Source organism: Phyllostomus hastatus, unplaced genomic scaffold, assembly GCF_019186645.2.
Source record: "Phyllostomus hastatus isolate PE091 unplaced genomic scaffold, TTU_PhHast_1.1 phas_scaffold_21, whole genome shotgun sequence".
Taxonomy (NCBI): Eukaryota; Metazoa; Chordata; class Mammalia; order Chiroptera; family Phyllostomidae; genus Phyllostomus; species Phyllostomus hastatus.
In genome coordinates, this window is record NW_025334017.1 from 12,471,291 (window position 1) to 12,486,267 (window position 14,977).

A 14,977-nucleotide genomic window follows, 5' to 3' on the forward strand; every position below is an offset into this window, starting at 1 on the left:
TTGCTTTAACCACAATAAAGGCGTGGCCTCTTCAGTTATAACTAAAATAATTGATATTTTAAATAACAAATAAAGAAGACATGTGTCAACTGGTTGTTTGCTTACCTGTTTTTCAGACTATAAAGAAGTATTACTTTTGTTTGATAAATATTTTGCTTCATGGTATATTTATAGTAGAAATCCTTTGCTCCTTCTAATTCTATGTTCAATCTGTGCATTTTTGAGATACCTTGAATTCCTTTATCCATGGCTCTGAGATCACATTGGAATTTTATCATCTACACAATCCATTTAGCCTCTACCCAGATAACTGTGCGTTCCTAGACTATTATACATATCAGTCAATATCCCTGAGATATCATGACAGCAGTGTCTTGTATAAGAGGTCAGAAGAATATATTTTGCTGGTCTAAGAAATCTATGAATGCTTAAAATATTATTTATTAGGTCAGGCAACCACTTTAATAACTAATATTTACCTGTGGTCAGTAAGCTCGGCATTTGTTCATTCATTCATACATTCATTCATTCACTCAGTACCACCTGTGAGCCAGGTAGAGTTCCTGATTCTAGGGAGAGAGTACTGATCAAACCTGGCCATTCTTGTTCTCAGTACACTAGGAAGGAGTAGACACAGGCACAAACAGATGAGCAAATATTAAATGAGATGATTCTGGAGGGTGGTAAATTATGTGAAGAAAATTGAAAAATGAAGTATAAAATTTTTGTGAAGATTGGTATCTAAGTAGATATCATTAGAGACAAATGATGGCAAGCCAGCGACGTCACCATCTGAGAGAAGATCATTCAAGGCAGAGGAAATAGGCTACTGACAAAAAATACAAGGGGATGGGGAATTTCCAATATCCACTCTGTCAGTACCTGGATATCTGATTGTTTGGTTTACTCACAAGAACCACTGCCTCGCACAGTTTCTGAACTAAAAATGACAACTGACAGACTAGAATTCTGGGCTAAGCCCAACAAGATGAAGTGTGACTGATATGAATGTAAAATGGTGCATGCAAGTTCACAAACCCCATTACTCAGCACAAAATGATATCCACATGGTTTGGCTACTGTTCATATGAGAACAATCTGGGGACTCTAACTGACCACACAGTAGAGCTTGCTCTTTGCTGTTTCTGACAGGGAAAAACAATGTGTAGATATTACCCTTTGTCAGATTTCTGCCCAATTTAAGGCATCAATAGAACTGTCCACAAATGGAACAGCCTGTGTGACAGGTAGAGAAATTTCCATTGCTTAACTGGTTAAAAAAATGAAGAAAGAATGAATACCCACCAGGGCTTTTGGAAAAATGAAAGTCTGTATTGTTCAGAGGCCAGTTTAAGACATGTTTCAGTTTCTGTGATTCTGTGATTTATTACTTGTTTATTTCATTCCAATAAAGTTTCTGCATTTGAGGATATTTGTATATGGTTAGGAAGAAAAAATATTATTGGTGTAGAGTAATGTATATGAAGTTTATTGAAAGTTGAGTTTATAATTGCATCTCTTAAAATAATAATCTGAAGTTTAAAACTCTTAGACTATAATTTTTAAAGAGTTTACATTAAATTTCTAGTATGTTTTGGCCAAGTAGAATAATAAAAATAAAAGTAAATAAATATACCTTGGCTTTGCCATGTGTTAGCTGTGTAACATACACAACCTTCCTGCACTTCTGTTTCCTCGAAGTGAGGACAGTGACCCTCACCTGCCTGAAGATGCCCTTGGGGTTAAATGAGTTGTGGTGTGTGAAGCAGTTGGAGCAGTGCCCGGCCATAGTAAGTGCTGAGTAAGTGCTCGTTGTTATTGTTCAATGTAAATGTGTTTTCTCTTCTGCTTTCAGGAATTGATGACCAAATTGATAACTGAGACACCTGACCAGCCAATCCCGTTTCTCATTGACCATCTCCAGTCCAAACAAGGAAACCAAGGGCAGCTTCAGAGAACTTTATCTGGATCTGCAGCTCTCTGGGCAGAGAGTGAACCATCAGGTAAATGAAAAAAATATATTTTATTGTTAATTTTGATACATTTAGTGTAAAAATTTACAAAAGCCTTTTTAATTATAAGATAAATATAGATGGTTACCTAGGGTTTCAGGTATTGATCTGTAACTTCACCTGTATACTAAATTTTGTCATAAAATATTCTTCAATATAAATACATTATCATGTATTATGCTTTAAAATATGAGAATTTGTCCATCAAATTTTATAGAAATAAGATTCAGATTTTCATGCAAAGATCTCATTCTGTATGAATTCAAGCTAATTATTCTAAGCTTGAAAATTTTTTTTCTTTTTATGAAGAATCTGAATTAAATGTGTTAGCTTATCTGTAGAAAGGTAAATAGTAGATTTCCACAAAGTTACTCTTCTTGTTGCCCAACCTTGATGATTATTCTCTATTTCCCCCAGCCCCAGTTTTATCTGTGTAGTAACTTCAGTCTTAGAAAGATCCATTTACTCTGGGCATTGGGGAACCAGTTTCACCATTAGGTGATAGCCCCATTTTCCCACTTTAACTAGATCCTTTGTTTAGTCTTACAATTCTAGAAATCAAGATATTGGCTGAATGGCTTCTCACCTGGAGTCTGGAGTAAGAAAAAACCTGCTTCCAAACTCATTCAGGTTATTGGCAGAAGTAATTTCCTTGTAGTTCTATGACTGGGACCCCTGTTTCCTTGCTGGATTTCAGCCCAGGGTTGTTCTCAGCTCCTAGATGCAATCTGCAGTTCTTTGCCACATGCCTCTCTCACATTATGGCACCTCACTTCTGTAAAACCAGCAAGGGAATTTCTCTCATTAAAGTTTAGTAAGATGGAGTCTTTTATAACAAGACATAATCAAAGCGTTATGATGAGCAAATTAGCATCATCTTTGCCATATTCTATTGGTTTGTATTGAGTCAAAAATCCTGTCTGCACTCAAGGGGAGGGAACCGTGTAAGGTATAGCAACAGGAAACGAAGGTGATGGGCACCATCTTAGAATTCTGACTGGAATAAGTACAGCATGACTTATTGCTTAGTAAGGGTGAAGGGGAGGTGGAGATTCTTAGTACTGCCAGTTTACTGACCTGGGTAAAGACATAAATGTTTGTTTAATAAAGCAAGATGGAAACACAGGAGTAAATTTATGAATGACAGTAATGAGTCCATTTCCTATAGATGAATTTCAATTTCTTGTACGGCATCTGAGTGCATAATTCCAGCAGACAGGTATGAGTCTAAAACTTTTTGGATGGGTCCAGGCAGGAGTCACAGATGAGGCATTCATATTATATACAAAATCATGAAAACTGTGGGCATGAAAGAATGGAAGATGTGGTTCAATTTATAGGTTGAGCAGGTGATGAACTGGAAGAAGGCCAGTGTAAGATCATATCTGATACCTACAATGTTGTCTGTTTATTGAGAAGTACGATTGTTTACTGAGGACAAGAGGGTTGGGGATTGTTTAGGAGAGATCAAAGTGAGCGATGCAATCGTGGAAAGTCACCAAGGGAAGTGAAAAAAAAAAGAGTTGGCAAAGGAAAATAAAAAAGGACTGTAGGCAGTTCTGTGGTCTATTGGAAGTTGAAGACATGATGAGTCCATCATGGAAACCATTAGCAAGACTGTGATTTTTCAGTGCCCAGAAGTACCGGGTGGGGAGCAGTGGAAAGAGTTGGAGGGACTGACTGAGAATTGTGGTTCAGTGCCATCATGAGGGTGGAGGGTGGAAGAAGAGTTTTGCAAAATAACTGAAGACTTTTGTGAGCCAATCGTGCAAGTGATTGAAGCACATGATCTGGTATGAGAGGGTAGTGAGCAAGGACAAGGTTCAGACATGAGAAGCAGAGCAGAGGGCCAAAGACCTTTAGGAAGCCCGTGTGAGTGCAGGTGCGGGTGCAGTGATAATGTGAGGGGAGCACAGACGGAAGCGCAGCAGGTTGCACCCTCTGTGACTTCTGAGGTGGAAAGATTCCAGATGTTGAGAAAGGCCTGTTGTTGGCCTCAGTTTGAAAGTGTCTTAAGCCTCAAGGAAGTGAAGGTTTTTAAAGTTCAGGAGGACAACGAAGTCTGAGGCTTAATGTGTGGTTTGTCTAAGGTTTCAGAGGTCACCAGGGTTTCATCCAAGTTGTTGAAAGGTCAAATGAGACTGTACCAATATCGTGAGTAGGGCTGCGGGATTCATCAGGGGCAGAAAAATGGCAGCAGTGATGAGTGGTGAGTAGTGTAGACAGGCAGCATTCATCACCAGGCAGGAGGGACTGTCTGCTCGACAGTGGTGGGCCTGGAAGACCCATCCTGTAGAGAGCAGCACGTGAAAGAATGAACACTCTCTGGGAGCTGCCAGTGCTCTGGGGGGAGGAATGAGCTGTCTCCTAAGACATGAAAGGAGGGGAGAGGGTTGAGAATAGAGTGTCTGTTAACCATGACATGTGTGTTCCAGAAGGGGAAGAAGAAAAATGTTAGAGGAAAGAGTATTTCAAAAGGGAGAAGGAAATCATACAATAATTCTTGGATATGAATATAACAAGAAATTTTAATTAAGGTGATAGTAAATAATGTCAGTTTAAACCTTGACAGAAATTTTGAATTGCTTCTTTTGGTGTATGTTCTAATTAACTACAGAATATCTCAGTATTCAAAGTATGGGTGTAATACTTATTGAAAATATCTTAGGATGGTCTCTTATTAACTTTAAATGTATCAAGCAACTTGGGACACATGTTTTCAAAAGTTTGTCACTTAACATTGTCAAGGACAAACCTGAAAGCAGCCTTATTTTTGTTCCTTCTTAGATATTCTAATTATTCTTTGACAATACTTATGAGATTTGCTTTATTTCTCATATTCAAAAGTTTAATGGGAATAAAAAAATCTAAATGTATTCCTGTTTTCTGTAACTTTTCATTATATTTAATGAATTCTTTCAATGAGCAAATCCAGGGCTTAAGCCTAGAGCATTTTCCCTTTTGTGTACTTAGTTGTTGCTTCTATCATATTTATTTTGATTTCTTCTTAACTAAAATCACATATGTATTAATCGAGTTTCCTTTACTGTTCTCTGTCCTCTCATTTCATTTGTTATGGTGTTTGCCTTTGTAGACTAACCTCTAGGGAGGCATATTTGTCAGCTGTGTGCTCTGGGTCACTGACTCTGTTTTCTACAGCATCAGTGTTTCTCTTCCCGGCTTAGAACACAAATTTAAATGTTGGTATTTCCTTGTCTCGTCTTTTTTGATTTCTGGCTGCAGTTATGGTTTTATCGTAGGTTGGTTAGCTTGTCTCCTCTCTCATTTCTTTTTGTTTCACAGAATTCATTGTCTTTTTTTGTTACTGACAGGCCAGCCACATTCTAAAATTTGAATGTTTTCAATAATAAATCTTCTGTAAAACTATCAATTTTCTCTGTATCTTGAATGTTGCATTTTGTTTTGTATATCGAATTTTTTCTTCAAAATCATGTTTTTGTTTATTCAAACTTAAATGAGCAGTATTCTATCTAGCTTTAATTTAGGTTTATCCATAAATGTATAGGTAGATTCTTATTTGTCCTCTCACCATGCTGCTTGAAACCTTTAAAATTCTTTGAAAAATGTTAGAAAGGCAGATGAAACTAATGCCACCACTAAATTTTCCACTCTCAGGTGAATTTTGAGGGTCTCTGCTAAACTGACGAGTGACCTTCTCTCTCTTATTTCTTTTTAAACACCTAATAAGAACAATATTATTACTAGATTACTTAAATTAAAATGGATTCTTTTTCTTTGCCAGTAGTGGAGATTTAAAAAGGCACAATATCCAATGTATCTTTTCCCTCTGGTTCCTTTTAGCTTTTCTTTGTATCACGAGATACTACATTTTATACACAGGATTCTGTATTCCCTTACCCATATTGCCTTAGAAGAAATTTTGGTGCTAGTATGGATGTAGAAAGAAAAACTCTGACAGATTATGGAACCACATAAGGAGATAACTTGGAGATAGGGGCAAGCCTTGTGGATGTCTTGAAATCCTCCAATATCTTTCTGATGTACCTATCTTTTGTATTAATCCTATTTGTAGAAATATCTCCTGAGTTCTGCCAGATCACAGACCAATATTTTTGTTCCTAGTGTTTTAGAATATTTATGCATCTTTTGGTATTTAATGGGATGTTGGAGATGGGAAAATTCTATAACACCTAGTTAAATAGAGCCCTAACATGAGTATTTGAGGAATCCATATAATGTATCATGAGGTCTGTTTGATATTTGTAAGTGGGTGGCCAGAGAAAGATGTGTAAGTCATTCATAAAGGTTGGATGGTTTGAAAACTTGTAAATTTAAACAAGGAGACAGAAGGAAATGCTAAAGAATGCTACCTAGATGAAAGAGGAAGTTGAGGAAGCAATGAATAAAGCAGAAAAGAAGCAGTCAGGTTAATAGGATGAGAAGAAAGTAATACTCTGAGAGTAGAAGAAAAAATTCTGTAAAGATAACTGTCTAAAAAGGTGAAATGCTTGGTAAAGAAGTAAGAGGGATGAACTCTTGAAAAGATCATTTAACTTGGGAATTGGTATGACGTTGACCATGTTTGAAGAGGAACTATAACTTTCAATAGAGTTGGTTGAATTAATTTTTCTTGAAGAGAAAAGTGGAAAAAGTGAGAGGTATTCTAGAAGAAATTTAGGTGAATGTCAGTTTTGTGGGTCACAGTGAATCATGGATAAGCTAACATCAGTGAGTATAATTTACTTAAATGTTTAGTTGTTTTTATTTACAACAGAATACAATGCTTTCTTCCATGGTAACATTTAAAGAATGTTATTTTAAGTAATGGTAATTCATGCCTTAAAAATTCTTTCAAATGATTTCACAGTTTAAAATGATCTTAATCATACTAATGTACAAACTGATTCATATCAAATTGATAACTTAAATGTACAGGGGAAATTAAGCAAGCAATGCTTGTAGATATTTGCATTATTTTGGATATAAGGTAACCTATAGGTTTTGCTGAATATGCCTGACTTCATGAATTTAGTTTTTTATGAATCTTAAAATCACTTATTATTGAGCATATATGTATTTGTTGTTGCTGTTGTTGTTTTAATAGAACATAAAGGAGCAAGAAGGGATTTCAGAAGCTATGACAAGCCTTGGCAATTAAATGCAAAGAAGCCAAAAAAGTCGAAAAGTGACCTTGCTGTGTCTAACATTTCTCCACCATCACCAGAATCCAAATCATGTAAGGAAGTTTATTATTCAAAATTTACTTAATATATGTAAGTCTATGTTAATAACAAAATGAAGAAAAAGAAAGAATCAAAGCCGAATACTTTATCTGATATTTCTGGCTGTTGATCCTAATGAATTTCATAACTATTTCAGCATTAACATTTAGCTTTATTTATATATAAACTCATTCATATTCTAAATCATGTGTAATTGATTATTTTAGACCATTTGGAATATACTCTTTTAAGAATGTATATTGCCTGGAATGGGTCCCTCGCCTCTTGTGTTCAGTACAGCATTGCATCACGTGTGACGTGACACCCACCCTATAGTTAATAGTTAATAAAGTATGTAAGAACAAATGAAATCTTTTAGAGCATGGGCGAAGGAAATTTGTATTCAAAACATTTAACAAAATTTTTTGAAATCCTTCACCCATTACTTCCCTGAAGTCCCGCTTATTATTTATTACTGAAGTGTCTATATTTATTTGTTTTTACTTTCTCTTTCTCTGTCTGCCTATCTCTTTCCCTCCCTCCCTCACGTCCTTCCTTCTTACCTCTAGAGGCTTGCTCATTTTATTTTATTTATTTTTAATTTTTTTTCTTATTTTCACCCAAGGACATATTCATTGATTTACAGAGAGGGAAAGGGAGGGAGAGGGAGAGAGAAAGAAACATCGATTAGTTGCCTCTCCTACATGCCCCGACCTGGGACTGAACCCACAACCAAGGCAGGTGCCCTGACTGGAAATTGAATCCGTGACCTCTCAGTTTATGGAATGATGCTCCTCACTGGCCAAAGCTAGAGGCTTGCTGTTTTAAAGGAGTCAGTCAGTACTGGAAGCCATCAACTTGAGGGAAGAATGCTGAAAGGCTGCTTACCCTGCAGAGCTGGTCCTTCTTCCAGGAGGGTGCTGCCAGATCACAGAATGTTGCTGATGCTCTGGCATCTGATGATGTCTCTTTCTGTTACTGCCAAGCTCTGGTTCCACCTGACTGTTAGCTTTTTAGAGCAAAATTAATAACAAAATGGGTTTTTATAGTATACATAGAGATTATATAAATAACAATGAGAGTGTAAGACTCAGAATTCTTAATTAGAAATATGTTGTCAAAATATATTAAATTGTTCCTGTAGTAATAGAATATCTTTTGAACTTTTACAGTGATAGGTTAAAGATGATTATTGTAATATGTAAAGCAACACTGCAGAGCACAAAAGGCATAAGTAAAAATTCAGTAGATGAGTTAAAATGGAATACCCCCCCAAAATATGATTTATTCTTCCAAAGCAAAGGCAGGAAAAGAGGAACAGGGAAATAAAGAACAGACTGGAAAACTAGAAGCACATACCAAAATGGTAGGCTTAAGAGCAAGCATGTCAATAATTATAATAAATGTAAATGTACTAAACAATTAAAAAGCAAGAATTTATAGGCTAGATTTAAAAAGTGTAGATTGTTTACAAGATTCATTTTAAACATAAAGATACAAACAGTTTAAAATAGTAAATATAAAAAAACTTTAATGGCTGTGGTAATATCAGACTAAGTAGAATTCAAGGTGAAGGATATTACTGGAGATCCAGAGGACCCAATGACAAAGTTCTCAATGACATGGAGGGATAAGTTGACAGAACTTATAAGTTGACAGAGTAAGATATAGACAGATACAATAAAGAGATAAAAATGGGTAAGTATATGAAAGTTTTGAACACTATTAACAACTTTGACATATTTAGGACACTCTACTCAGTGAAGTTAGAATATATGTAATTCTCAATGCCACATGGAATATTCGTCAAGATAGACCATAGGCTGTATCATAAAAAATGATTGAAGTCGTATGGAGTATGTTTGCTGCCAAAATTGTACTAAAGTCAAATTAAGCCTAGAAACTTCCCTGCAAACATTTCAAAATTAACATATTTTCAGATAATCCATGAGCCAAGAACAAAATCACAAAGGCAATTAGACAACATTTTGAAGAACAAAAGATTAAAATTTTCAGGATGAAGCTAAAGCAGGACTTAGGACAAAATTTATAGCTTTAAAATGCTGCTTAGAAAAAATAGTATAAAATTAATGATCTTAATGAGCTTTCACTTTAAGAATCTAAAAATAATGATTTAAAATAAGCATATTGAGAAATGCATTGAGAAAAAGAAATGATAAAAATAATAATAGAAGTTGAGATAGAAAACAACAGAGAAAAATAAATAAATCCAATAGTTGGTTATTTGAAAAGATTAATAGACTAGATTAAAGTATAGCAACACTGATTTTAAAAAGAGAGAGAGAAACCAACTACAAATGTCAGGAGTGACAAAGAGAAGAAGACTATAGATTCTGAAGGCATTAAAAGATAATGAGGAGATAATTTGAATAACATTTTGCCAATAAAATTGACAACTTAGATTAAAAGTATGAATTCCTTGACAGACAGAAATTACCAGAACTGATTCAAGAAGAAATAGAAATATTTAAATGTCCTACATCAATTTAAAAACTTTTGAATTTATGATTAAACAGTTTCCTACAAAGAGAACTCCATACCGAGATGGCTTCACAGAAGAACTCAAACATTTGAAGAGGACATAATACCAGGAGAAGAAGAGTACATGTTCCAACTCACGTTATGAGGCTTCCACAACCCTGCTATTAAAACAAGTTTAAAGGACATTACAAGAAAAGAAAACCAGAAGCTAATATCCCTCATCATCATAGGCATAAAATATTATCAAATATTAGCAGTTTTATTGGTAAAGTCATTTGACAGAAACAGTACATTTATTTTTGACCCATAGATGAAAACTTCTGGTAGAGGTCACAGTGAGTCAGAATTGATTAATATAATAATGAATTGTCCAGAGTCATCCTGCTCAGGATACTGTAGGCTGGTGTGTGAGGTAGCAAGCTCCTGTGGACTGGTGCAGGATGCCATCTGCGGGGTACCATGGTCAGCCTCTGGCCCTGGGGGTGGGCTTTGCCTCAGTGAAGTCACAGACCGCCCTCTCTCAGATTCTGTCACCACATATGGATTATATGTTATTGTTACTATTCTGTTGTTTTCCATTTCTTCCCAGAATGTTTTTAAAAAGGTATTTAAATTGTAGCTCTCAATTTTGAGATTAAGTATAACTAAGGTTTTTAATTCATCAAAAAGCTATACAGGTATTTCCATTTGGAGCCTGTGCCCTTCCATTATTTATTGAAACATCATTAGAAATCACCAAACCCACAGTTGATTAAACCATGATCATACTGTAGCCTTGGTTGCTCAAGATTTGGTTTTATTGATAAATTGGGTATCATATATATGTATGTATATGTATGTGTCAAATCATCACAAGCTACAAAATATTTAAAAAAATTTTTTCTTTAGTTTTACTTGAGAGTTGCTGAGAAAAGTCTTGAGTGTTGTATCAGTTCTCTATTGTCTCATATATCCTCCCTAAAGTTCAATGTCTTAAAAAAAACAACAATTGATAATTTCTCATGGATCAGTGGGTTGGCTGGTTTGCTCTCCTGCTGGTCTCACCAGGGCTTGTCATGTCAGTGCGTTCAGTTGCTAGGTCTGCAAGGCCTTGGGTCATTTGGCAGCTGATCACATCTGGCCATTATTTGGGAATGTTAATTGGGACCTATTTTTTTAAATCTATGCTTTTATTTTGTGAATTAAAAAAAAAAGAGAACTCTTGAGAGCATATGGTAATTTCCAGGAAATTAGATAATACAATGATGCAGATTAGAGAAATTGTTCAATGGAGGTTTACAGCAGTACCAAACAATTTTTTAAGGATATGGTACAAATATAGTTTTATCTGCTTCCTTTTCTCAGTTTCTCTCCCCTATGCCTGGGCTTGTTCCCAGAGGGCCCCAGGGGAATGGCCTGGGGGGTAACAGCAATAGGCCTGGGAGTCTCTTCTCGAGTCATTTAGCATGGTCACTCTCTCCACTCTCACGGCCTGGACACCAGGGTGTTGATATTAGCTGACATCTCTACCTCAAGTCCCTTAAACAAAAAAACATAGAGGAAGCAGCTGCATTCTATTTGTAAATTTTAGATTCATTTAAATTATAGAAGTAATATTTGCTTATTTTGACAATTAAAATTAAAAATACAGACATGTATTAATAGAGTCTTTTTTCTTTCTTTCCATTCAAATTCTACTCCCTCAGAAATAGTTTGTATCTTTTCACAGGTTGCATTTTTACACTTTTTCCTTTGTTTAAACTAACATAAAATAAATGTGTTGACTTGCTTTATAAAACTGGCTTTAAACTGTAAACATAAGTAATTTTATTTTCTCATGTTGAAATGCATTGTGGGCATATCTCCATGATAATAGACTTAGATCTAAGTTATATTTTTAAATAAGTGCACACTGTATCATAGTGTGCATGTGCCTTAATTTATTTATTCTCCTGCTGACGGACATTAAATTATTTCTAGACTTTTGCAACCGACAACTGTTAAAATAAACAAATTAATATCTTGTACTTCCTGATAAAATAAATAACCTTAAAATGTATATATAAGTATAGGTATTTTTATTGCTTTATTATCATTTACCAGACACATGATTGCTGGGTCACAGGGTCAGTATATCTTTTATTATAATAGTTATTGCCAGATTACTTTTTAAATAGGTGGCAGAAAATATATTTTAACAGTCTGTCTTTCCTGTAGCCTTACCATATAAATATTTAAAAATTTATTTTACTTATATTTATCAAAACAAAAATATGTATAGTTTAAAAAGTTAAGTAGTTGAGTACTACAAGACAGTGTTCTTTCTTCTTTGTTCTGCTTCTAATGTCGAACCACTTTGAACTCTTTTAGAAGTTGCTTTTGGTACACAAGTCTAGATATCTAAATATACAAGGTACTTAACATGGTTCTCCTTTACTTTTTATTTTATTTTTAAAAATATTCTATTTATTTATTTTTAGAGAAAGGAGGAGGGAGGGAGAAAGAGAGGGAGAGAAACATCAGTGCATGGTTGCCTCTTGTGTGCCCCCTACTGTGAACCTGGCCTGCAACCCAGGCATTATGCCTTGACTGAGAATTGAACAGGCGACCCTTGGGTTTACAGGCTGGCACTCAACCCACTGAACCACACCAGCCAGGGCTGCTTTGTTTTTTAAATCTGAGGTGTTATCTCTTGAGCTCATGCTAAGACTGTGTGCTTTACACCCAGACCACATCTCAGCACAGTCACGCAGATATTCCAAACATTGGTTGAATATTTACCCTGATTGATATAAGTAAAACTACATTAATTAGCCTTTTTTCACAGTACAGCCATAAGATGTCCAACTATTAATTTGTTATTAGTTGACTATTAATTAGAATTAATAATTGATTGTTTTTTCTGTTTGTTTTCTACGTACCCATCACTAATACTTCACCAAATCCTGCATTAAAGTATTACACACTCTCACTATGATCAAACGCATCAAGTAATCTGAACTTCAGTCTTCTTTTATACTTTATACTTTGTTTCCTTTGAAAAATGTTAGATCCCTCTCTCCTGCAGCCCTCTGTCATCTTGCTCCAGTCTTGGCTCCTTGGTCTCTAGCTGCTTTCCCAGCTGAGCTGTCTCCCAAGACTGTTCTTCACTGTCATCCTGGGGATCTCTTTTCCTTTTTCTTGTGGAGAATCACTGATTCCCTGAGTCCCAAGTCTTTCCACTTATCATTTTGGTGGAGCACCTCCACTCAGAGCTTTCGGGCGGCGGGGGGGAGTGCTTACAAGATAAATTTTGAGTCTTTACAAGTATCTTGGTTGGACCTGTAGTTGGGTACAAATTCTAAGTTGGAAGTAACCTTCAGTTGAAATTTTGAAGGAATTTCTCCCATGTCTTCTGTGGAGAAGCTTGCTATTGAGAAGTCTGATGACAATTTGATTTGCTGCTTTTGTCTCTGAAAGGTTTTAAGATCTTTATTCCCATTGTTGTAAAATTTAGTAATAATGTGCTTCAAATTATACTGGACATTCAATGAATTCTTCCCACCTCAAAAAAGAAAAAACAGTACTTTTTATTTCCTTATACTTTGTCATTTGTCCTCCTCGATCAATGCTTTAATGCTTAAATGATCTGAAATGTCCCCATTCTAGGGTATCTCTCCCTTCAGGGATGAAGTTTCAGTATTCTCCAGCTTGCTAAATTTGTGTACCACTCATCAATCTATTTCACATTGTTATTTTTTGCTTAATAATGGCTTCTCTCCTTGTTTAACTAATTCTTTGATAAAAAAAAATCAATAAAAATTCCTTTACCATAACATAATTCTAGTGAGAGTTTGGAATTTGGAGGGAAGTGAAGGTAAATACAGTTTTATTAGAAGACATCAAGAATGTCTTAGAAATATTTACTAATTGCTGATGAAGTCAGTGACCACCTTTAAGCTGCTAAAACATAAACAAAATCAACTTTACATGAGTGTTTTTCTTAAATTATAAAAATCATTAACTTTGAACCAATACCTGAATTTTCTTTTTTCTATAAACATCATCTTGCTTTACTTGTTCATTTAAAACATTTCTTAAAAGCAGCTTTATAACTTCCCCACTGTTTGCTCACAAGAAAACCATTTCCAAGACAGACAGTTTTATTTTCTACAGCAATCTTGATACATACAGCCTCTCACATTATTATGAACAGTAAGTTTTTTATCACTCTGTAGCATGCTTCTGAAGTAATCATTTTTTTTAAATGTAGCGCCAAGGTCAGTAGATCATCCTAAGTGGAACTGGCGAACTAAACCAGAAAGCCGTGATTTTGATGAATTGAACCACATCCTTCAAGAGAGCAAGAAGCTGGGAAAAGCCCTTGAGAAGCTCTCTCGAAGTAAGTTCAGTTACTTAATCGTAATTGAAGTTCCTAACCAATATTAAAGTAGAAACGTTCATTAATATTGCCAGTAACCCATTTTTAACATCCTCATTCAAATTCTGTAAGAGGTTGAGGAGTTCTAAGTGCATGAGATTGGAGCTAAGGAGTGATCTTGCATGTTACACAGAATCATGGGAATACTGGTTATACAGAGCAGGCAGAGCTATAGACTCCCTCACCCCCAAGGTTATTTGACTTTCTCCTACAGTGTCTCTGTTACTGAGGTCAAGCGTACACCTAATGGTATCTATTCATTCTTCTTTTCTGAACCCTTTTGTTTTGTGTCATTTAGCAAACATACCTATTGCTTCCATGAGGTTTTAAGGTCTCTACATTTCTGAACGATAGTAACTGGGACAGGTTCTTCTCAGAGTCCTTTCCGAGCCTGACACAGTACCTTGTAACAAACTTTTTGTAAAAGCAATGATTCTGTAATCCAAGGGCCTAGGTTAGAGGTTTTGCTCTGCCACCTATGATTTACTTTAGGAGCAAACAATGATAAAATGAGTTTTCAGTTTACTGCTATGTTCTGTTTATGAAAAGAATCTTATCCTATTAATGTGTCAAAGGCTTATATTAATATGTATAAATCTTGATGCCATAGAAACTTTTGTTTATATCAATTAGCCTATGGTAAAAATCGGTTTCATTATATATCAGTTTGCTTAAAGTTGCAGAGTTTACTGGTGCCGTTAGGTGAGGACTAACTATATTTCACATTTAGATTGCATATGCTTTTGAGACAAATGTCTAAAAATATCTAAACTCAGATATCTCACTGCCATGCTAAATTTCAATGTATCAGAGTAGATCCTGCCTCCCAGTTCTGCATGCTGTGTCTCAGACAGTGGTAC

At 35.3% G+C, this 14,977-nt stretch overlaps 1 protein-coding gene across 1 annotated transcript in view; it reads left to right on the forward strand.

Moving 5' to 3' along the window:
* The window catches only part of CUNH8orf34 (chromosome unknown C8orf34 homolog), a 302,867-nt gene that overhangs the window by 56,678 nt on the left and 231,212 nt on the right, over positions 1 to 14,977 (forward strand). Inside the window, 3 exon segments of the mRNA XM_045861369.1 lie at positions 1,856 to 2,003; positions 7,099 to 7,230; positions 13,950 to 14,078. Of these exon segments, the coding sequence (XP_045717325.1) occupies positions 1,856 to 2,003; positions 7,099 to 7,230; positions 13,950 to 14,078 (409 nt within the window).